Genomic DNA, 25,124 nt, shown 5'->3' with positions numbered 1-25,124 from the left:
GTGAGGAGGTTAAGGTTGATTTTTTTCCTCAAAATTTTATAGATGAGCACTTTAATTAAGGTTGCTTGTATGCGAAGTACTGTGCTCTGTCCTTGTCCCATACTGTTGAGCTATCATTCGAGAAATGCAGCTATTCTGTACTTAAACTTACAGAATCCTAAAATTAGATAGGTTTTCAGATCTGCTAGGATCCAGATTCTTTATTTTGTAGATTAGGAGACCACGTTCCAGGGAGGTTGAGTTGTCTTACCTCACAGTGCTTAGATCACAAAAGTTTATAACATTTGGGGAAAATTATAACTGTGTAAGGCAAGATACATTGTTCCTTATCCATGGGCATTCATTCCAGGACTGCTCAGGGATACCAAAATCTGTAGATGCTCAAGTTCCTTATATAAAATAGTGTAGTATTTGCATATAACCTAGGCATAATGTTCTTATTCTTTAAATCATTTCTAGATTACTTATACCTAATAGACTGTAAATGCTATGTAGGTAGTTGTTATACTATATCATTTAGGCAATAGTGACATAAAAAATGTCTGTACATGTTCAGTACAGATGCAATCATTTTTTCCCCCACATATTTTGAGTTCAAAGTTGGACGAATCCAGAGATAACAGAAAACACAGATATGAAGAGCGAACACTGTATATTTTTAGTAGTCCCTTTTATGACATATGGTTGACTACATTTAAAAATTTTGAAAGGGCATTAAAGAAAAATTTATCTGGCATCCAGGTTTCATAATCAAATAGATTTTCATCTCCCTATTGCATTCAGTTTCTTACACATTGCTATGGCTATAGGTGACATTGGTAGAAATAAGGATAGAAGGTTAAATATAAATCACTTGTTATTTCTTGCAAGAATTAAGAAGAAAAGGAGAGTAGAAGAAAAGGAATAGAATAACATGATAAAGTAAATGCATACTTTAAGGCATTATTAAAAGTTGAAAGTCCTTAACTAAAGGCATCAATGATTTAGGCAGGTGGTTCTACGCTTAGTCTTTAAAAAAATGGTATTCAAACCTATTCACTTTTCACCCTTGTCAGAAAAGAGCTAGAAAAAAATTAATGCAATTTGACACAAAACTGAAGAGACTCTTGGAAGCAGTAAAAAAATAGCATCTAACAGGTCATTTCAAACTTGAACCCATCTTCTGAGCTTTAATTTTAGAGTAATGCAAAACCACCTTGGGACTGGCAGTTTACTGTGTTAGATATACCACAACAGTATATCTGTAGTGGCTTTAACTTTGTGCTATTGCATAAGGTTCGATTTTTTTTTTTTTTTGCAGAACTCAAATGACCTTTGTCTCTAAATTGCAATATTCAAACTGTTGCAACTGTATTCCCACAGTCTCTGTTTGTATCTCTTTGATAGTCTTTTTGAGTATCACCTCTGTACATTTTCATCTTCTGGACTTTATGTGAGTTCCTTGATCATTTGTTATTGCCTAACTCTTTTATTTAATATCTTTGGTTTTAAGCTATGGAACCTCAAATCCGAGAACCATAAGGCAATAAGAGGGTTTCCATTCTCAAACTGGAGATAAAGCAGAGTAGAAGCTACCCTTAGTAATGATTTAATTGAGAGACTGGTTATGATTTGTAAGTATGAATGTATTATTGAAGAACATAAATTTTAGAGCCACACTAAGTTTAAATCCTGTCTTTGCCACTTAATCAGCTTTGTCACTTGGGCAAGATATTTAATCAATCTTTCTTGTTTAAGTTTCTTCATCTATAAAATGAAGATTATAATAATCATACAGCTTGGCGCCTGTGACTCCCGTGGCTCAAGCAGCTAAGGCACCAGCCACATACACCTGAGCTGGCGGGTTCAAATCCAGCCTGGGCCTGCCAAACTACAATGATGGCTATAACCAAAAAATAGCCAGGCGTTGTGGCAGGTGTCTGTAGTCCCAGCTACTTGGGAGGCGGAGGTAGTAGAATTGCTTGAGCCCAGGAGTTGGAGGTTGCTGTGAGCTCTGATGCCTCAGCACTCTACCCAGGGCGACAGCTTGAGTCTCTGTCTCAAAAAAAAGATTATTTGTGCTTACTTCAGCAGCACATATGATAGTCATATCTACCTCATCGAGTTTTTGTGATTGTTAAATATTACATGTAAAGTACTTGGAATAATGTCTTAGACAAAGCAGAAGCCATATAAATGTCATGATTGCATTGCTGTTTATCTATATACACAATTCTTACTGTATTATGTGTTCTTTAAGGGAAACATCAAATGTTACTAATCTTTGTGTTATCTCACCTGGAATAATTTCTAGTAAATAATAGTTCTTCGTTATATACTTACTGAGTAAAGAAATTGATTCTTCTCCTTAATGAACTATTCAGAAAGTCATCTTTTCGATTTTGGCATGATAATACTGAGGCTTAGCATTAGATTATCTAATGCAACTAAAGGAGTAGATCTATAATAATAAATCACATGTGTCAACGACTTTGAGTTTAGTGTCCTTTCCCTTATACCAGATATGAGAAATAAGTTTAATCTCTTTTGTCAACTGTGGTTGATTGGTAGTTGAAGAGAATTCTATAACTACATTTAAACTTTGCAAAAAAGAATAATAAGCAATCACTGTAAGGCATGGGGTAGTATCAGCACAGTACCACTTCTCTTAGTATGATAAAAATATTGCAAATTATATTTTAAAATGCCAATTTTTTTTTTTTTGTAATTTAGGAGATCGAATTAGTTCTCTATAATGGGAAGAACCTACATTGTCGAAGAGACTGTCGGCCAGTATCTTTCAAACATCAATCTCCAAGGAAAGGCATTTGTCTCTGGCCTTTTAATAGGACAGGTATGTATCTTTTATTCTGTATTTCTTTTTATTTCATTTTATTTTTTATTTTTTGCAGTTTTGGCCGGGGCTGGGTTTGAACCCGCCACCTCCGGCATATGGGGCCTACTCCTCTGAGCCACAGGCGCCACCTTTTTCTGTATTTATTGATAAAACAAATTACCTGTTTATTTAAAGTTAAAGTCTGCTATTTAACAATAAACTCAAAAGTAAATTTAAAGTGCACTATTGAAGCAATGTGTGGAGAGGTAGGACAAACCTAGCCCAGGTTTGCTCAAGCCAGAATAATGTGTTCCTTTGATCATATAATAATTTATAATGTAGAGATTCCAGAATTAAACTAATTTATTGATCAAATTATTAACATTTTACTGTCTTCCCAAAGTATTTTGTATTCTCTTCTAATCTTCATTAATTCCCAGTTATCTAATTCTTTATCAGAGAAGCGTTGGTTAATTTTATTCTCATTGTAGTTTGTCTTGTCTTATTTTAGACTTGTGACAGGAATGGTCATATTTTTGTTAGATGCTACAGTACCCATCTTAATTAATTTTGTTTTTTAAAGTTGGCTCATTAAGAGGGGAGGGAAAGGGATTAGGAGAATTTTTGAAATTACACAAATTTCTATTTTCCTTATAGTCAACATAAAATGGAACAGAAATTTGGATACTTGGGGAAAAAAGCATAAGCAGCCATTGATTTATTATAATAGAAAGAAGAACATGATAATTGGCAGGAAGGACTGGTCAGCAGTACAAAGCTCCCTGCCCCCCACGGCCCCAAAAAGAAGAAGAGTCTCATATGCAAACTGGCAACATCCATCCAAATGCTAAAGGAAGTGTACTGTGGCCCACATGGCCCCATGACTTGACTTTGAGGCCTGGTAGCAAATAAAGCTCTTACTGTGACTATTTTCATTCTGAGTATCTTTGCCTTATGTCTTAGAATCTTCAAATTGCATAATTAACTTCACTTTTTATGAATCTATTCATATTCCCAAGCTACTTTCTTTTGTAACTTAATGCTCTGTGTTATCTGCTTATCAAGAATGCCCTGCACAGAGGACTCGCATTCAGAGTCCCGCATGACCTAGGTTTCTGCATCATTCAGAATGAGTTTATTTAATGGCCATCTAGTCCTGGGAGACAGGTTCATTATCAGAATTTTCGAATCAGATTTCTTAGCTTTCAAGATAGAGGGCAAAACTACATTGTTCACCCTGGTACTGCCTCCCTGTGAGACCTCGCATTAGACAGCCAGATTGCCTGTATTGGCAACAATGTGAACTTTAGATTCAGGTTACTTTGCATCTAATTTAGGTCTCTTTTTGCTAGGAACTTTTTATTTAAAATTCTTTCCTTCATTTTGAAAATTTAAGAAAAGAAGAGTAAGAGAAAGATGTGATCAGTAGAGATAAAAAGGCCAGGGATAGAGACCCTCTCCCAAACTGGTCTCGCTGGATGGATGTAGGCTATTTTTTAGAGATACCCTGTTTTCAGAGCTCAACAAAACCACCATCTTACAAATAAGTCTCTCAAATTTAGGGCCTTCCTTCCAGTGTTTTCATGTATCTTATCATTTCCTTCATCATTCTACCTGCTTTTTCATCCTTTTTATTCTAGAGTACATCACCTTTTTTCCTTCCCCTCAAGCTTGCTTGTTTCCTACTCAAATTGCATAATTAACTTTATCTGTGTCAGTTTCTTTATCTTTTCAAAATTACATATTTTGTGGAAAAAGAGAACTCTTCTTAATCAGCATCTGTCTTTTTTCTACCTTCTTTTTCTGTGTATACATTTGAATGTAACTTTCTGGAAATAACTTTTATAGTAATAATTACTCTTGCTTTATTTTTTGTCTTAAGATGATGCGATTGACGAGAGTTTTAGGTCATGTATGAGGATGACACCATGCTACCTTGCATTATCAGCTCATTTTCCTTCTTTGCGTAAGAAACTTTCACTAGGGTGAAACTGAGCTTTTAAATGTTCCCTAAATTTAAATGCAGATCTCCATTAAATTTAGATCTTGATTACCATTTAACTGCTATTAAAATTGAAGAACATAGAATCTGGTATCACTTCAAATTATGTGTCCCAAAATTCTTTTTGTTATTTGGTGGACACATATGTGCAAGCTCCTTGCTATCATCTTTTCAGTTAAAGTAAGATACATAATGTCACTTGTTGCTTTATTTTACTGATATTTTATATTTGCTAAGCATCTAATCTATTCAAATTATTTAGAAAATAAATATAATAACTATAAAATTGACTAAGCATATACCTTTTAGTTAATGCAGTTCATTTTTTCATCCAGTAAACCATTTTTAAGGACCACTATGTGATTCACATTTGGGATTTCCAAATAAATAAGAAGCTCATATTAAATATATTAAAGAGTAAACAACATGTAAAGGAAATGTGAGGCTGTCCTTAGAAATTCGTTTCCCTGCACATGCTATTATAATATGGGTATTAACAGTTTAACCTGCTACTAATATTACTCAGTTTTTGCATGTTAGAAAAGCTAAGACAGCGCTGTGCCTATGGCTCAGTGGGTAGGGCACTGACCTCATATACCAGGGGTAGCAGGTTCGAACCTGGCCCTGGCCAGCTAAAACTGCACTGACAACTGCAACAACAACAAAAAAGCTGGGCATTGTTGGGGGCGCCTGTAGTCCCAGCTACTTGCGAGGCTGAGGCAAGAGAATCACTTAAGCCCAAGAGATGGAGGTTGCTGTGAGCTCTGATGTGACAGCATTCTACTGAGGGTGACAAAATGAAACTCTGTCTTAAAAAAAAAAAAGAAAAGCTAAGACATCTGATTCCTCAATCAGATATTACTCTAATAAGCTTTTATAATTTGTTTTTGAAGTGTTCTTCACAAAAGGATTATGTGATTCTTGCCACTAGAACACCACCCAAAGTGGAAGAAAATGAGAACCTCAAACATTCCAAAGCTAAGTTGGATGATTTGGATGAAGAATGGACCACAGAACATGCCAACCAGGTCGTCTTATTTGTCTCTTCATATAATTAAGTTTCTGTTTATTTCACTAACAACAAAATAATAAAATAGCACTTTGTTCTCAGGGTACTACACTAGGATTTCAGAGTACTCATTTTGAAAATCCAAAACTTATAGAGTATATCAAAAGTAGTATTCTGTTTTATCCATGATTATATTAATATTTCTCTTTGTTGATTCACCTATGTCTAGTTTTTAAAAAGTATTTTCTTACTTGAAATCAAATTACCCACCCAAGATTACATAGAAGTTAAGTGGTAGAACTGGGATTTGAACCCAGGCAGTGTAAACTGAAAGCCTTTCCTCTTAAATGCTATGGTTTACCATTGTTAACATTTGTTCATTGCATTACATTATGAAATTTTTTAACCTATCCCTGTTTATGGTCATTTAGCTTACTTCCATTTTATTTTACTCTAAAATAATACTGATCATTGACAATATAGTTGATGGTCTGATTGTTTCAAGGACTAATGCTAGACACCAAGAGAATAAATAGATGATTAAATTCATTTTAAAATGTCCTCAGAGAGTTTACATTTTTAACCAAAGAGAAAGACATTATTACCAATAGCAAGTATAATAGAAATAAAGTAGAAAAGTGTTATAGGAATATAGGCGGGATGGGATAACTGCCAATGGTTAGATTTAAAATAACTTCACAGAAGGCTCTGAACTTGAAGGATGAGTAGGACTTTGCCAGTAGAAATAGTTAGGGAACATGTGGTATCCAAGAACAGTGTAGATAAATGACACAAAGACACGAAAGTAAAAGATGGTAGGAAATAGCAAGCAATCGGATATTGCTGGCATGTGGGCTGTGTAGAAGAATGTAATTAGATAATATGACAGGGAGAAACCAGTTTATGGGTAGTTTTTGAATGCAGTCCTACCTCCATGGTAGACTTCCAGAACTTCTTATTTTTAGAAGGGATTAATTTGCCATTAATTTAGAAAATAACTTTGATATGTTGGTACAGTGTAAATGGAGAATAGGCAGACTGGAGACAAAACAGAAAATGTATAATTACAATAGTGGTTCAAGAGATGATGAAGTGAGCCTAACCTAGCTAGACTCTGAACTTTGTGAGCTCAAGAGTCACTTCTTTTTTATTTATAGCAATTTCCTAAGTGCCTAGCACTTAGGATTTCCATGGTTTATAACGGGAACTCCAAAATACTAGATAAAGGAATTCATGAATAAAACTAATACATTGGGCTAGAACTTCATTGCCAGATCATTTTGGAGAAAGAGCTATAATCAAAAGATTTAGTGATCAGGTTGATTAGGATTGAAGAGTATAGGGAAAGAGTATCTAAAGATGGCTGAGAATTTTAGCCTGGATGTCTAGGAGGATGATGTTGCTGTTATACAAGAAGGAAACAAATTTAGGGTGGGCAAGAGGGAATGATAAATTAACCCACTTTCTTAACTTTATTGAATGAATTATATCATCTAGTAAAGAATGTTACAGTAAGATAGAAATATTTCTTTCTTCAATCTACTTTAAACCTTTTAAATACACAAGTATGTTTCGATGTATGTACTCATAGACATGTACACAATTGGACAATTAAGTTTGTGAACTCATCTTAGAAAAAGTGCTCCATACTTCATTGCTGAATATCAGTACAGTTACCTTCGAAGTACTCCCCTTGGGAAGCTATGCACTGAGGCCAGTGCATAGTCCACCATTCAAAGCAATTTTTGAACTCTTTTCTGGAATGCTATCAAAGCTATCATCAAACTATCCTAGATGTCCTGAATGTCATCAAAATGTCTTCCTTTCAGTATTTCCTTTATTTGGGGGTAAAGAAAAAAGTCATTGGAGGCCAGATAAGGTGAGAAGGGAGAGTGTTCCATTAAAGTTATTTGTTTACTGGCTAAAAACTCCCTCACATACGGTGCTGTGTGAGCAGGTGCATTTATTTATAAAGTAGTTATAAGGTAAGCTAAGGACGTTCTAGGAAGATATTTAGTTTCTCAAACAGTAAAGAACACATATGATGCCAAATGCTTTTATTATCTAATGCTGTATTTCTATTTTTAGGTATCCCGAATGCTACCAGGGGGACTTTTGGTTCTTGGAGTATTTATTGTTACTACTCTAGAACTAGCAAATGATTTTCAAAATGCCCTGCGCAGAGTAAGTCTGATATGTTTAATAAGATCAGAGATACATATTACTTTTATTGATTATGAGTATATACAGTAATCCTAGGCATATTTAGGTTTGTGTTCCATATTCTTCTTGTTGGGATTATGTTAACATAGCTTTTTATACCCAATTGCTTAGAAAGCTTGAGTGTAATAAATGTAAATATGTATATTTTCTTTTTGTGTGTGTGTGTGTGTGTGTGTGTGTGTGTGTGTGTGTGGTTTTTGGCCAGGGCTGGGTTTGAACCCGCCACCTCCGGCATATGGACCGGCGCCCTACTCCTTGAGCCACAGGCGCCGCCCTAAATATGTATATTTTCAATCGGAGCTGTCTTTCTTTTAAAGATTATTTCTTACTATTATGAAACAAGTTATAATGCTTTGACAGTTTTTCTTGTGCAATTGCAGTATTCTGCTAAATCTTACATTTAGTATAAAATGATTGCTATCATGTAAAATTAATAGGTACTGAGATTCTTCATCTTTTGTTCCACTCTCTTAAGTTCTTGGGAGTAAAACATAAAGAAACAACAATCAAATATTTATTTTTTATTCTTGTACAGAGAGTATCTATCCTGAAACCCTGTGTTTTTTGCTTTATTGCTATGTCAGAGAATTGGTTAACTGCGGATGTACATATAGGTACTTAAGGGAAGAGTCATATCTTGATGTGCTTGCATTGCTAGTAATAATGATTTCATAAACTTAAAACCAACATTCAATTGTTAGTTGTACGTAGGTTAGGAATTGAATTAAGAAAATGATTGCAGATGGTGGACAAAAGGGAACAGAGAGACAGGAGGCAGGAGGGAAGTGGATCAGAGAAACCCAAAGCCTGGTGCAAAATGCACTGCCAAAGGCCAAGCCCTTTTAAGACTCCAGAGGCTGTCTCACTGAAACTTCATCCCTCTCCCAGTAAGACTCAGCTGTGCTGTGAGGTCACTGAGCAGACAAGGCTCCCACCCACCCCCTCACCCTGGCTGGGCAGGGCTGCCCTCTCAGGAAGAGTAAGTGCTATGGGAGAGTTAAGGAATGCAGAATGTTTAAACTTCATTAAAGAGAGCAAGAGTTAGTCTGGACTAGCCAAGGAGAAAAATATCTCCTTTCTTCTGTCACATTGGTGTCGTCAGAAGTGTCAGTCCTTCTGAGCATAAGGTTTCCCAGGGGTTTAATCACTCCTGAGATTTGTGTGCATGGCCTAATCGGGCTCTTCTTTTTTTTTTTTTTTTTTTATTGTTGGGGATTCATTGAGGGTAAATAAGCCAGGTTACACTGTCGGGCTCTTCTTTGACATCCTGCTCTAGGACTGTCTTCCATGTCCCATGTCTGTTTGTGTTAGAATCATAATTTAGAATGAGGTAAGTAAGAAGTGAATCATTTTGATTAAAGTAGCTAGTTTAAGACATAGTTTAATTGGGGAGGGCAAGCCCAACAAGAGTTATGACATAAAGATTTTGGCCTTCCTCTATGAGCCATATGAAATAAAGTTACAGCTTGTCTGGGGTTTTTGTCTTTGCTGAGGCCTCACAATAAGAAGCAAAGATCCCTCTGCCCATGCTGTTTTTAAAACTTAAAATCTACGTCTGTCTTTTCATTTTCCTTCATTCTCCCGTGTCCACCAAGCACTGGGAAAGAACTACTGTGAAGTTTGGGGCTGGTTTCCCAGGAGTTAACATAGTCTAAAAGTTCATACAAAGGTCCTCAAGCTATTTTCACTTCAACTCAAACCAAAGGCAAACTCTGTGGAGCCTGCTTTCATCTCTTTTAGTACTTGAGATCCAAATTAGCTTTCAAATGAGTATTTCATATCCTAGGAAAGTAAATGGGTCTCATAATTTGAGAATAGTAAAACCCCACAGAATCCCCCCAGAACCTTTTTTGGGTAAAAAGTATGCAGCTAAGAACCCCAGATACTACAGATTCTTCTAGTTTTATAACTTCTGTCAGATGTCCCACCCTCAATCCTTTGATATTTGCACCTGAGGGAGTAAGACAATAAAATGAAGATGTTCTTCCCCCTGGCAAGTTGTTCAGTCTTCTGTCGGTTTTTTAAATAAATTGACCTCTTTGACAGTTTTTTATCCTCTTTGGCATTTTGCAGTTTAATCTAAATCAGTGTGTATTTAATATTAGCATTGGTTATGTATCCTTTGGGGGTTGGATCTGAATTCACTGGGGTGAATGTGAGGTCAGTGCTACAGAGATGCAGTCAGAGTGTCCTTCCTTTTGCTTTTTTGTCTAAGAAGCAATTAAAACTTTAGAAATGCCGAAATTGTTTCAGTGATCCAACTTTGCATGGGCTAACATTAAGAGATACTATAAGAAATAACTTCATAAAACTTGCCAAAGTCACCTGTAAGAATTATTGTTTAGAATGTTGTTTGTTATACCCATAATGTTGTGGAGGAAATTTCTTTTTAAGTTACCCTCAAGAAAGCTGTGCCTTTTCTTATCAATTACTTATTTTTAGCTTATGGATCATGTGAATTAGGTAACAGATTAGATTTCTCTCTGTGCATTGTTGTTAGAAAGCTTAGAGCCAAATGTATAACATCCCTTATGTCAAGAATGCATTTTTTAAAATTCTCATTTTTGACGTAATTTATGTCGCTATTGTGATTTTTTTACTTTTAAATTATGTTATTACTATAGTTTATGTTTTAAGTCATTTGTGATATTTAAATAGGAAATACTAAATGGGTAACACATTCCATTTTTGTAGTTGAAATCATTTATTATTGTAACTAAAATAGTCTAGTCTATATTTCATGTAAATGTTAATTACCCCAAATTAATTTTTCATATCAGTTAATCATTAACATTGAATTACACTTTTCTATCTAAAACCTAAAACTGGAATCTAAAATGGTTAATGGTGAGTTTCAGTTTTTATTTTGAAGAAAAGAAAAACTTGTGGTAGTGGGCACCTGTAGTCCTATCTACTCTGGAGGCTGAGGCAAGAGGATAACTTGAACCCAGAGGTTTCAGGTCGCAGTGTACTGTACTTGGCCTATGAATAGCCACTGTCCTACAGCCTGGGCAACATAACAAAATTCTGATTCTAAGAAATTAAAAAATACATATATATATAGCCAGGCTTTATGGTATGTGCATGTAGGTAGTCTCAGCCACACAAGAAGCTGAGGCAACAGGATCACTTGAGCCTAGAAGTTCAAAACCAGCTTGGGTAACATAGTAAGACCTTGTCCCAAAAAAGCAATAATAAAACAAACTAACAAGAAAAATGATAGAATCATGGAATTTTAAAGCTCCAGGGGAGTTTAGGGACATTATAATTGCCTTTTTCTATGTTTTTTTTTTTTCTTTCATTTTGCATTTCATTGATGTGTGTTTTTCTTTCAGCTAATATTTGCTGTGGAAAAGTCTCTGAGTAGAAGGAGACTGTGGAATTTCACAGAGGAAGAGGTTTCAGAACGAGTGACACTTCACATTTGCTCTTCTACAAAAAAGTATCCTTTATTTAGGTGTTTATGTTTAAAAGTATATGGTTGGTACAGTGAGACTCTGTCTCTACAAAAAAAAAAAAGTATATGGTTCCTAGATAATGTTCTTACAAGTTTTTTTCCACCCCTTATTTTAATCATTGTTTTGAAAATAGGCATAGTTTCATATGGTTTTATGTAGAAAAACATGATTAGAGCTGCCAGTGATAATAGCAATAAGGGTTAAATCATGCTCCAGGGTTATATAGAGTTTGAGAGGGATAGCAAGAACTCAGGATTCTGAATTTTTTTTATCAGTTATCCATTCTGTATATCCAAGCACAATAGATCCTCTGGAGCAGTGGTTCTCAACCTTCCTAGTGCTGTGACCCTTTAATACAGTTCCTCATGTTGTGGTGACCCCCAACCATAAAATTATTTTCATGAGAAACTGTATTAAAGGGTCATAGCATTAGGGAGGTTGAGTACCACTGCCCTAGAGAAAGATAAATGTGTGGCTGACACCTTAGGCAAATTAATATTTTTATTATGTTAAAGTTTTCACCTCGAATTCCTATAGAGAAAATGTGCAATTCAGAGCATAGATGTGCTGAACTGGATAGTGTAGGACACTCAAGAAATTCTTATATCTCTGGCCAGGATAACATGGCACTAAAAGCCAGTAGTAGGGCCTCCTTGGCTTCTTCTCTCCTCTGCACCTTGCCAGAGTAAGGGGTCTCCAAGCAAGGGGCAGGCTCATCAAGGAGTGATGCAATCCAAAGGGCCTAATAAATTAGGGCTTCCAGAAGACAGAATGTAAAAAATGACCATTTCTGCAGAAGCTCAGCTTTAACTTCTTTGGTATTTAACTAGAAAGTTTCATTTATAAGCTTTGAAATCAGTGGACATTCTGAGACTTGGCCCCATCTAAAACAATGTTCATGTTATTATGGAGGAAGTGTATTTGAGATAAATTTCACAGGGGCTTTCATTCTATTCATTGTGATGAGCAGGATTTATTTATAGTTTTCAAGAATTAAAAGTACTGTGGGGCGGTGCCTGTGGCTCAAGGAGTAGGGCGCCGGTCCCATATGCCGGAGGTGGCAGGTTCAAACCTAGCCCCGGCCAAAAACCAAAAAAAAAAAAAAAAAAAGTACTGTGATCAGCTTTGTATGTGTATGTGTACACATACATACATGTATACAAACCTATATTTAGGTCTAAGTATATAAAATATGGTTTTTATAAAATCTTGTATATGCATACATTTTTTAATTATAATTTGTTGGTGGTTTATATTCTTTCAATTTTCAAGAATTCTTTTTTGGTCATTTCTATCCTTAATTAGTAAAGGATATTTTGTCGAACTTATGATGTCCATGATCCAAAGGTAAGAAAAATTACTCTTTTAAAGATTTTTGTGTTGCTAACTATTTTTAAACTACGATTCAACTTTATATTTGGTTTTCATTATTTTCATTGCCATCACTTCCTACTGATGTCCACAGCCAACTATAATTTTTATTTTAAAATATTAGCAATTTTATTATAGGCCAGGAAAACTTTTTGTAATTGTTGAAATTTCTCTGTTAAGCTCCTCCTACCTTGTTTATGTATTTAGTGTTATGTTTGAGAAGCTGAGGGTAAAAATCACTGCACTCTAGCTGTAGTGCCTAGTAAACAAACTGTTTACACTCAGTATCCAGACTAGCATTTTACTAATGTGTTTAAAAGCAAAGTGAGGAAGTAGCTTTGCAGTATTGTTAGCAAGGATGGCCTCAAGGAGTGAGTAGCTCAAGGAGGAAGTAGCTTTGCCGTATTGTTAGCAAGGATGGGCTCATTTTTCAGAAAGAAAAATGTCTGGCACCTACTAGCCACTCAGTGATTATTTGTTCCACATCATGTTCTTCAGATGTGATAACTATTAATGAAAGAATAAGCTATCAATGAAAGAAGACCAAAGGACTTTTCAGAATTCTAATCATGGATCCCCTTCTTTTCCTTTTTGTACCTACCACTGGAAGGTGAAGGAGGGTTGCCTAGGTGTATTAAAGATTACTAAACTTAATGCATGCTTTATTTTTTTATAAACTCCTAAGCTATAGCCCTCTGATCAAGAAATTGGCCAAATATGTTGGGTATCAGCTTGTACGCGTTATTAGGTTATATACTTTATGATGTTTTACTCATCCTTGTGTTTTACCTGAATCACATCATACTTTATTTTTTTCCCTCTCTACTGCTAGAGTTCAGCAAGACCAGCAGATTGGAAGTATCAAAATGGATTGTCAACTTCGTGGCTTTCTTTAGAGTGTACAATTCACATTAATATTCACATCCCACTTTCTACTACTTCTGTCAGCTATACTTTGGAGAAAAATACAAAGGTATCGGGGAAAAATGAGTTTTCTTTCATGATTGCTAAATGAACAATCTTAATTTCATTCTGATTTTCTGTGTCATTTATTTTTTCCTGACATTAATTTTTAATTAAAGAAATCTTTGTGTCATTTAGTTTATAATCCTCAAAAATTATATTCTACTTACAATAATATTATATGAGTGAGTTACATATTACCCCAGCCAGATTAGAAATTTTTTTAGAGGTGGAACCATATCATAATACCCATATATTCACATTATAGTGCATATTTTTAACTTATGTAAACATATGTAACATAGTGAATATTTTTAACATATGTAAAATGTAACTTTTTCTTTTATTTTTGAGACAATGTCTTACTCCATCGCCTGGGCTACTTAGTGCAGTGGCACCATCATAGCTCACTGCAATCTCAGATTCCCAGGCTCAAGCAATTCTTCTGCCTCAGCCTCCTAAATAGCTAGGACTATAGGCGTGTGTCACCAACCTGGCTAATTTTTCTATTTTTTGTAGAGACAGAGTCTTTCTTTTTCTCAGGATGGTCTTGAACTTCTGAGCCATTGTTCCTGGGCCTTTTAAGTTGTAATTAAGTTTAGACTTCTAGATTTCTGTTTGTTCTTAGTTGTTTTGTTTTCCCTTTTCTAGTCCTTTTCTGTATTTCTTACCGCTCCCCCCCCCACCCCCACACACATACACAGAGTCTTGCTCTGTTGCCCAGGCTGAGGTGTAGTGGCCTGATGATAAATCTCTGTAACCTCAAATTCCTAGGCTCAAGCAGTCCTCCTGTTTTAGTCTTCCATGAAGGGGAGACCCTATAGGTGAATACCACCACACCCAACTAATTTTTTTAGTTTTTGTGAACAGGGTCTACCTAACTTACCCTGGCTGGTCTAGAAATCTTGACCTCAAGTGATCTTACCACCTCAGCCTCCCAAAATGCTAGTAGCTGTGAGCCACCATGTCTAGCCCTTTTTTGTATTTCTATCTCATTCTTTAATTTATGTGACTCATTTTTTCTTCCTTTTTTTCATACTGAAGAAGAAAAATAGAGTCCAAACACAGTGGTTTACACGTGTACTCCTAGCACTTTGGTAGCCCACGGTAGGAGATTTCTTGAGCCCAGGAGTTTGAGATAAGCCGGTGCACCATACTGAGAACCTGTTTACAAAAGATAGAAAAATTAGTCACTTATGGTGAGCCCAGCTACTCAGGAGTCTGAGGCAGGAGGATTCCTTGAGGGGTTTGGGGTTGGTGATGCCATGCAGTGTAGCCCAGGCAACAGAGTGAAATCCTATCTCAAAACAAACAAACAAAAATAAATAAATAAAAATAAAAAGATGAAGATTTTTTCCTCTTTAAGACTGCTTTATATTGTTCATTTGAGGCTCTTTTTTGTCAGTTTTTTTTTTTTTTAAGATAATGAGCAATATTGAATTTTATTTGACTGGGGACAAATAGTTAATATGCCTTCTGAATTTGTGATATAAATGTTAGTTTTGTACAGTGATCAGAAAAAAATGTTTCAAAATATCGATAAGGTACCAAAAATTGAGGGTAATACTTTTTTATGAGACTTTTAAATATTGCATTATTTTGACTCACGGATTTTAATATTTTAGTGTATTAGGTAGAAAAAATTAGAGACAAGGGATTTTAATTGTGATGGCATTATATCTGAAAAACTTCTTGTTGTGTTTAGAAAGGACTTACACGCTGGGCCAAGCAAATAGAAAACAGTGTTTATTTGATTAATGGACAAGTTAAAGAAGAAGATTGTGACCTATTACAAGGACAGGTGAGTTCAGAGAAAACTATCTTATGAAATTATTTGTGCTTAAGGGAAAAGTAAAGATGACTTATCTTAGTCCTCACTTTCATGAAAACACGTTTCATCTACTCATTTCTAAGATTTTTTTAAGTAAAGGGTACATATTTTTCTCAGAAAATGATGGGAGGAGATTATTGCTGATATGCTTAACCTGGAGTAAAGAGCCATCTGAATTCTCCCTAATCTTCAAACTGTAGACTGGTTATTGTCACTAAAGGCCACATGTCTTGCCCTGACAGCTGTTTAAAGACTATGCCCATTTTCTTAAAAAGTGTCCATGAGGGCTTCCAAAACAGCTTTAACGTAAAGAAGAGGAACTTTGGTGATCTCTCTTTTTAGAGTAGGGGTCAGCAGATTTTTTTGTAAATAGCCAACTAGTAAATGTTTTAGACTTGGCAGGCCATACTGTCTTTGTTACAACTATTCATCTCCACTATTATAGCATGAAAGCAGCCACTGATGATATGTAAACGAATGATCATGCTTGTGTAAAACTTCATTTACAGAGACAGGTGACAATGGATATTTGGCCCAGAGGCAATAGTTTGCAATCCTTGCTTTAGAGGATTGGAAGTAGGGAATTAATGGCTTCTAAGAGTACACATTGATCAATGCAAAATATATAAAGTAAAATTATATAAAAACCTAAATTAAAATATGTAATAAGACTTGTTTTTCCTCTTATGTTATTTAGTATATATAGGATAGTTTCTAAATTGTCTTTCATATTTTGCTTATAATCTCAACTGTCTGGCTTTTTGACTTTGGTGTTTTTTCCAGAAAAAATCTTCTAGAGGAAATACTCAAACTACTGGTCATTGTTTTGATGTCAGAGTGTTAAAGTTGGTAAGTATTTTAAAATGCACTTTATTTTAAATTCTTTATCCTAGAATAACCATAATGAAATTGTTTCTGTTTTTAATGCTTACAATTAAAGAATATAAAAGACTTTTAGAGATGAATTAGACTGTATAAAATGTCTAGTTGTAAGAAAATTATTCACAAGAAACAAATTTAATAGAGCCTATGTGTCTTTTGCCTTAAGGACTAGTAAACGGTTAACATCAAGTAGATAGCAATTTAAAATATATACATATATACACACATGTATGCTCACATATATAATTAATTTTGGTTATAGGTTTTATGAGTAAAGTTGCAGTTCTTAACAACTTAGAAGCAAATGATGTATGTACAAGATGTTCAAAGAGTTGTCATATATTTAATTCGAAATAGATTTGTACCTCATCTACTTTGAGAAAAATTACAAAGTATTAATAGTAACTTTTATATTTCTGTTTGGTTGTTTAAATTACACATTTCTTTGAAAATTTAAAGTTGGATATCTTAAAGAAAAAATTATTTATAAAAGTATACATGCCTTTGATTTTAAACCTGCTCAAAATTCTCCTAATTAACAGTCAAGAGTATAAAAAGCATATCCGTAAAATGTTTAAAGTTAACATTGTACTGGGCTTTGAAAAGGAAATACTACCAGGACTTGGATTTTCTTAACCGAATAAAACAGAATTAAAGACCATTTGGCATTTGAGGATGTTTTAATTTCTTCTTTTTCTCTGTGTTTAGCGATAGAACATTAAAGTTGTTACTGTACTTACGCCACTCAATGTGAATTCTCAAACTTTTTTTATACTTTGGAAGTGTTTTAGTCTCTTATTTTCTACCTTTGTTTTGATTTTAGAAATTTCCTTTGTTTTAAGACTGGCTGTTTTTCCACCTTTGCTAGTTAGTTAGGTGCTTACATCTTAGTTCATTCAACAGTTTGGTTAATGTTATGTTAGTTATAAAATTGCAGTTGGGAGATGTATAGAGTGTGGGAATATAGATAGAAGAGTGGAAGATAATGTCATGCAAGCTTGTTTGTTGTGATAATTATTTAATTTCATATAGTATAATGTGTACTTGTGGTTTCACTTGTCAACCCAACCAGAAATTTTGACGTGCCCAGTATGTAAGTAGTCAGCAAGTACTCGTTTCACTATAGTGTTAAACTTATCTCTCATTTTTCTTGCGGTCCCACTGCCATTAGCCTTACAATAGTATTGTTTTACCTAGACTGGCACAGGTAACTCTTAACTGGTCTCTCTGCATTCTTATCAAAAGTGATTGTTTCTCTGAAAACCCTTAAAACTTTGCATATCTGTTGGAATATTCTCCATTTTTCTCCTCTTATTTTATGTACAAATTATCCTTTCTGAATTACAGTCTGCAATCATTCATGTATAATGTTTTTTAAAACATTATTTATTGAGTGTGTACATCACACACACACAATCACACACTGATTGTGTTACTGTCCTTGCTCAGTATGTTGTAGTTGCTCTGTATCAGTTAGTTAGATGAAGGTTCTTCATAGTCTCAGCATACATTTTTGTTCTTATATTTTACTCTAGATGCGTGCTTGCTATGCCTTTAAAATTCTGTAAATTTCCTGAACATGTCTTGCCAGTACTGTCTTTTCCCTTAACCCAACTGTCAAAATCCTATGTGTGCATTAAGATTTAACCCAAATGCCACTATTTATCTAAGGTTTCATTTCGTCATCATAACCAGATGGATCTTTGCTCTTCCAGAATGCCATATCATTACCCTTGAAGTTCCTTTACTTATGAACCAGTTACATTCTGAAGGCTATTTATAACCTAATTCATTCCTAAGTCTAGGTAACCAAGTGAAGTTTGTTTTTAAAACTCAGCTACATTTCTACCATAAAGGAATGAATCAGTCCTTATATCCTTAAAAACTCTTCTCCTGTGTCTGTGTCTGTGTGTGTGTCCTGAGACTAGAGAGGATGGAAGTGCAAGATAAAGCAGCTGCTCACAACCACTAACATCATTTTCTGATGTCCGGCATAATTGATACGTTTGTTCTTGCGCTGAAGCACAGCATTACTTTCATTCTATGGAAGTTACGAGTTGAAAGTATATAAGTAACTGCATGTCTGTGATGTGACATCTCCCATCTTTAATAGTTTAGTCTATTTGGGGAAACATTACCTTAGTTAATACATATGTAATATACATGTATGTTATGAATGAGTATATGTTATGAAAGGTGTAAATTATATATTAAATATGCAAAACAGGGCATTAGTTTTCAAAATAGAGTGGTTTCGTCTAAGTTGATGGAGTGGATGAGGGAAGCTTATTACTTCTTCTCCACTTGCAACCTTCTTGAGGTGTCAGTGGAATCTACATGTGTCACAGGAAGCTTATTCCAAGTACAGTATCTGCATTTTCATGCTGCTGCTTGATCTGATGATGGCCAATTTTGAATGGATACAGGATCTTTGAAACTATTTAGTCTGTGACAGGGTTTTTCCTTGACCATGCTTAAGTTTAAATTCTTTTTAAAAACTCAGAATTTTAAAGTTTTGCCTAATTATATTAGGCATTGCCTGAATTACATTAGTGTTGACTAATCATGCTTTTTCAGTAGCTATGTATTCTAGTTCTGTTTCTTTTCTTCACCATTTTTCTTTTTTTAATACCTAATTACATAGGCACATAGACGCATCGCACTTTTCACAAACTGTAAAATGTAATGTAAAGTGATTTGATTTTTGTTCCTCAGAATTAATCCTATTGTTGAATGATTTATTCCAAGTGTTCATAGTAGAACGTAAATTATTTTCTTATATCCATGAAAAGAAATTTTTTTAATCACAATTTTTGTTTCCATTGAGATTATAGGCCTTTAGTACAGTTTTAGTCTAACCAATTTGCAACATTTAGGCCAGAAGTGCTTTTGGTTTCAGGCTTTTTTTGATTTTGTAAGATTTGAGAATATTTACCACTTGAGCATTTCTCATCTGAAAATGCAAAATCTAATATGCTCCAGTGAACATTTCCTTTGAGCATCATGTCGATACTGAATACGTTCAGACTTTGGAGCATTTCGGATTTTTGCATTAGGGATCCTCTATTTATTACACTTCAGTGTTTCAGTGTTCTCCTTATTTTGGCTTTTATTAAGATGATGAGGTGAAAAACGTCTGCAAAGCACCTGAAAACCAAGCAGGAGCTAACTAATAGTCCATAGACTAAAGGAGATGGACCTGCAAGATAAAGCGACTGCTCGCTACCACTAACATCGTTTTCTCATGTCCGGCATAATTGATATGTTTGTTTTTGCTCTGAAGCACAGCATTGCTTTCATTCTATGAAGTTATGAGTTGAAAGTATATAAGTAACTGCATGTCTGTGAAGTGCCTGTAATTTTACCATATTTACCACATCCCACTTTGTATTTTTTTGTACATATCTTCTATCTCCTACTACACTGTACATAGTGCCTTCTCTGTGCATCTTTTCACCGTCACAGTACTTACCTGAGTAATCTGCATACATTTTTAGTGAATATATTAAATGAATATTGATTTTTTTGTAGATGGTCATGTTAGAAAAAAATTAGATGTAGTTTTTGTTTTAATTTCAGTATGCCTTCAGAGTGCTCCGAAAATCGTATATAACTTTTGAAGAGAAATATGAAAGCCTATGAATAATTTATGCAGAATACTTTCAAATACTTGATTCAGTCAAAAATTCCTCTCTCTCCATAAAGTGGTTTATATAGTATTTAAATATTTCTTGTAGTTAATAATTACGACTACTGGAACTTAAACAGATTTTGTCTTTCAGCTCCTGAATTCAGACCACAGATCCACAGCCATAGTCCAGATATGCAGTGGTTTTGTGAACCTTAAGGGAGCTGTGAAATGCAGAGCTTATATTCACAGCAATAAGCCCAAGGTTAAAGATGCTGTGCAGGTACAAAAAGGAATAACTGGTATATTAAAATGGAAACATGTTACAGTTTGATGAGAGTATTTCAGATTGTATATGAAACCCGCACATTGTACCGCTTGATTGCAGTAATGTACACAGCTATGATTTAACAATAAAAATAAATTAATTAAAAAAATAAAAAATAAATAAATAAAATGAAAACATGTTAATATAAATGTTCAAAAATCTAAAATTTTATCATTTTTTAGTCTTAGTTTCATAATTATTAATTTAATTTTAATAGATGAGGCCCACTCTTTTGGCTATTCCAAATTTATCATGTAATTAGTTCTAATATTGTCATATATACAATATCTTTTTATATACCTTTTTAAAAAATGATAATCATAGGTTAAGTGCTCCACAGTTGTATCATAGTAGTACTTTTGGAATCATTTCTTCTGAGGGAAATTTAATTTTTCAAATAACAGGAAAAGTATTATAGGAAGAATTTTTAGGTATTTAAAATTTAAAAAGCAATGCCAGGCATTTATATCATAGATACACATTTCCTAATTTGTAACACTGGCATTGTTTGTTTAGATGAAATATTTTATTTACTTATTTGGTTTTAATTTATTATTTAGGTAAGGTTTAGGCAAATTTGCCTTTAAACTATAAATGTGTTAATAAACATGTCGAATAAAGGGAAGTTAAAAAAGTGGAATGATGTATCAGTTAGTTAGTGGATGAGAGTATTTCAGATACTATAATCATGAGTATTTCAGATACTATAATCATGTATCTGAAATCATGATTATAGTAGAAAGCAAATTATGTAGGTTTTTTATAATTAATGTAAATCTAAAATATATTTATTTCTTCTCTATTTTTGCATGTTTTTCCCCTGTAGGCAATGAAGAGGGATATATTAAACACAGTTGCTGATCGTTGTGAAATACTATTTGAGGATCTGCTTTTGAATGAAATTCCAGAAAAAAAAGTTATGAGTATAAAATAAGTGCTTTTTTTCCATGTATTCAATTATATAATAGTAGGACATCAAAATGCGTTATCTTTTATGGCTGCCTACTTATCTTTGATAAGTGTCATCTTTTACATTTATAATTGAGTGAAAATTTTTCAATTGCTACCTGGAATAGTTTTTTTGAACATTTATAATGGCAAATCTGTCAACATAGAACAATTTCAGGGAGGATTTTTTTTCTTTTTTGAGGCAAGGTCTGATTCTGTCACCCAGGCTAGAGTGCAGTTGAGTCATCATAGTTCACTGCAACCACAAACTCTTGGGCTCGAGGAGTACTTCTGCCTAAGCCTCCTAAGTACCTGGGAGTACAGGCATGTGCCATTGTGCCCAGCTAAGTTTTGTGTTTTTTTGTAGAGATGAGGTCTCACTGTGGTGCTCAGGCTGGTTTCAAATTCTAGGCTCAAGTGATCCTCCCACCTCAGGCTCCCAAAATGCTAGGTTTATAGGTGTGAGCAACCACACCTGGCTGGAGAATTTCTTAAAATTAGTTCTGAATGAACCTTCCTCTGCCAGAATGGGTAGACTGTGTTGCCATTTTAAAGCCAATAATTTTTGTTAATATCCATGAGTTTTTTCAAGGGTTTATCTATAATTGAAATGATATTCATTAGTCTCAAGTACTATATAATGGATTCTTTAATGAATACTGTTTATTTTAACTACATTAGTTTATATATTTCTTCAGCTGTTACTCTAGCAGACATTTTTGGGTTTAAAAAAGGCTAAGTTATGGTGTCTTACTCTTTGATAACTATCCTATTTTTTGCATAAGTTTATACCATCTCAATAATTTGCATTAAAAATAATATTTTTACCCAAAAATAAAAGCAAAATATTGAATATGCTTTTTGAAGCTATACCCTTATTTCACCATTTTACTATTTAGATATGACTTGATATGTACATAATGGAAACAGACATCTTAGTTTACTCAGGTAGTATTTTTGGTCTATAGTAAAAAAGCATAGCTCCTCTATATAACTAACTTCTTTTATTTCTGCTGATATCCAGTATATTAGGTTTGATGAACTAATCATAATCTTTTTTTATATTCTTCATATGCCATATTCTTGGGATTGTCAAATTTAACATTTGTTCTTCCCATAATTCACAAATTACCCTCAAGTTCCATTTACTAATAATGTATAATTTTGCTAAGACATGAATTTCAATCTTACATGCAGCAATTGGATAGAGATTTTTACAAGGGATATATGTGGGACCTGTTTACATAGTTAGTCAGTCTAGTGGCCTCATGTTGGTATGACTTTATTTTTCTGCTTGATTTTTAAGTATGGTAACTCTTATGGTATAAATCATTAGTTCACTTCCTGAGTTCAGCATGTGTTAAGTGGAATTGTGAATTTTAGGATTTTCAGGGGATTAGGGGTCTGTCTACCATTAACATTAAAGATCTGCCTTATCAAACACAGCATAGTCTTTCCATTTAAGAATACTTTTTAAAAATAATTTTATTTGACTGTTCTGGCCTTATGTTCAGTTAGTATTTTGAAATTTCTAATGTCCAGTTAGTAAAAGTAATGACTTCTAATAGCATTTACACTATTCATACATTAAATTTGACATATTTAGAAGTTAATGTTATCTAATTATTAGTTTTTAAAAAGTGAAAAAGTTTTCACTGGTAATTAAGTGGCCTTGGGACCCGTGTGAAGAGAATAGATTGTGTAGTTTGGTGGAAAGAGTACAGAATGGAGGTCTTGGCTTCTGTGTCTGTTCTACACTAGCAGAGTCCCCTCAGAGAAATGATTCAGCCTTTGTAAGCATCTATGTGCATATATGTAAAACAGGAATTATAATAGCTATTTTTTTGAGGCTGGTAATAAATTAGGTAATGTTGGTATAAGTCAAGCACTCAGTAACTGATAAGCTATTAAAATAGAAATTATGGAGGAGAAGAATTACTTTGTTAGTTGTCTTTAAAATTTTTTAGCTTTGATTTCTGGGAAATACAGCATTGTAAATTAATCCAAGATGTGGATATACATATATCCACACACACATATATATATACACATACATATATATATATACACACACACATACAGGTATGCATACATATATATACACACATACATATAAGACATACAAAAATTTAATGTACATAAATTAATGACATATATTTTAAACTTTTGTAAAAGGATGATTACTCCAGCAGCATGTTAGTTTATCTTAAGATATCAAGATAAAAGAATAAACTGTAAGTGTTATAATACAAATAAATATAAATTCTGAAGTTGAATATGCAATTGAACCTCTGTATTTTGACCACCCAAGGGACTGAACAAACACACAGAGGGGTTAACATAAGGAACTAGGCCTCCTATACTGATAAGTGCATGTGATGCATGTCCGGTTTATGAAAATTACGTCAACTTGATCTGGTCAATATAGGGAGGAGGTCAACTATGGAGGTTCTATTGTGTATACATCAAATTGATGGCTTTTAGATTTGTCTTCATTTTACTTAGCTCATTTTTCTTATACACTGCTATGATTTTGTAGATATTATAATATGCTAAAATGTAGAATGTATGCCATAAAATTAACCTGAATGAGAATGTTTTTGCATACATAAGAAAGTGGCAAAGGAAGTATTAACTTTACATTCCCAATCATTAAAGTAAACAGTCTTTGAATTCTTTCCGTCCACATGAAAGAACTTAATATATCAATGGCAGTAAAAAAAATAAGAACACCAATTAATCTTTTTACTTATTGTGACCTTTTTCTTTGATTCTCTTTAAGACATATTCCAAGCCTTCTTCATTATTTTCTATAAACCTTCATTCAACCCTGTCCAACTTTCAATAGATACATTGAGAAAATTTAGGTCACCAATTGTGATATCTCTTACCTTCTTCCATTCCTACATCAGTATCCATCCGTACCACTTATCTTCTAAGAGCATTTGTAATCCTCTTTGTCTGTTCCCATGATTCCACTCTCTGGATGACACTTCTCATCCCTTTCTGCAGATGTCTGGTTGTCCTTTAACATTGAGCTCTGGTATCTCCTGTTCTAAAAAAGCTTCTATAATACTTTTGATACCAGCTAGGGATCCTATTTTTAGTGGGCAGAACCCTAATTCTTATTATATTGGCTTAAATTTAATTTTTTTTCCCTCTGAACTTGTTCAAATAATATTGAACCTAGATGCTTTACTATGGGAATAGCTTAAAGGATTCTTCTCTGGAATTATTTTTGAGATATGTCTTTTCAAAAAAGGTTTTCCTCTCAGTTTTAAACTCAAACTAACTAGAAAACTTGGTTTTATTTTGATATTTAATCGCCAGTTTGAAAGTTTTAAGTGCTTTTTCTTTCTTTGATGATTAATTTACATTCATTGAAATCAATCATTATTATTATTATTTTGTAATATGGGGACTGACCATGTTGCCTCAGGTGTTTTCAAAGTCCTGGCCCCAAGTGATTCTCCTACTTCAGCCTCCCAAACACTGGAATATATGCATGAGCTACCACTCTCAGCTGCAACCAGTTCTTTAGCGTTTGATTGTATAGCATGTTATTCTTTTTTCAGATAAACTTAGAATTTATGTAATGTGAAATAATTTTAAAATTTTGCATGTCAGTTACACATACACATTATAGTGACTGGTTCAAGATACAAT

The 25,124-nt window shown here is 34.0% G+C and overlaps 1 protein-coding gene across 3 annotated transcripts in view; it reads left to right on the top strand.

Annotated features, from left to right (window-relative positions):
- ODR4 (odr-4 GPCR localization factor homolog) overlaps positions 1 to 25,124 on the top strand; it is a 45,541-nt gene that overhangs the window by 873 nt on the left and 19,544 nt on the right. Inside the window, exons 2-11 of one of the 3 annotated variants that reach the window (XR_008382962.1) lie at positions 2,713 to 2,833; positions 5,711 to 5,845; positions 7,915 to 8,010; positions 11,385 to 11,491; positions 12,818 to 12,854; positions 13,711 to 13,851; positions 15,547 to 15,642; positions 16,456 to 16,521; positions 20,337 to 20,465; positions 21,337 to 21,433. Coding sequence is in view for 1 of the 3 variants with exons in the window: in XM_053604395.1 (XP_053460370.1) it covers positions 2,735 to 2,833; positions 5,711 to 5,845; positions 7,915 to 8,010; positions 11,385 to 11,491; positions 12,818 to 12,854; positions 13,711 to 13,851; positions 15,547 to 15,642; positions 16,456 to 16,521; positions 20,337 to 20,465; positions 21,337 to 21,427 (997 nt within the window). In the remaining 2 variants the exon portion in view is untranslated. Of the gene's footprint in view, positions 1 to 2,712; positions 2,834 to 5,710; positions 5,846 to 7,914; positions 8,011 to 11,384; positions 11,492 to 12,817; positions 12,855 to 13,710; positions 13,852 to 15,546; positions 15,643 to 16,455; positions 16,522 to 20,336; positions 20,466 to 21,336; positions 21,434 to 25,124 lie in introns of those variants that run through there. The other 2 variants (XM_053604395.1, XR_008382963.1) reach the window with 2 other exon arrangements.

The sequence above is a fragment of the Nycticebus coucang genome, chromosome 10, assembly GCF_027406575.1.
Source record: "Nycticebus coucang isolate mNycCou1 chromosome 10, mNycCou1.pri, whole genome shotgun sequence".
In the NCBI taxonomy this organism is placed as follows: domain Eukaryota; kingdom Metazoa; phylum Chordata; class Mammalia; order Primates; family Lorisidae; genus Nycticebus; species Nycticebus coucang.
This window is presented reverse-complemented; position numbering and strand designations above follow the sequence as displayed.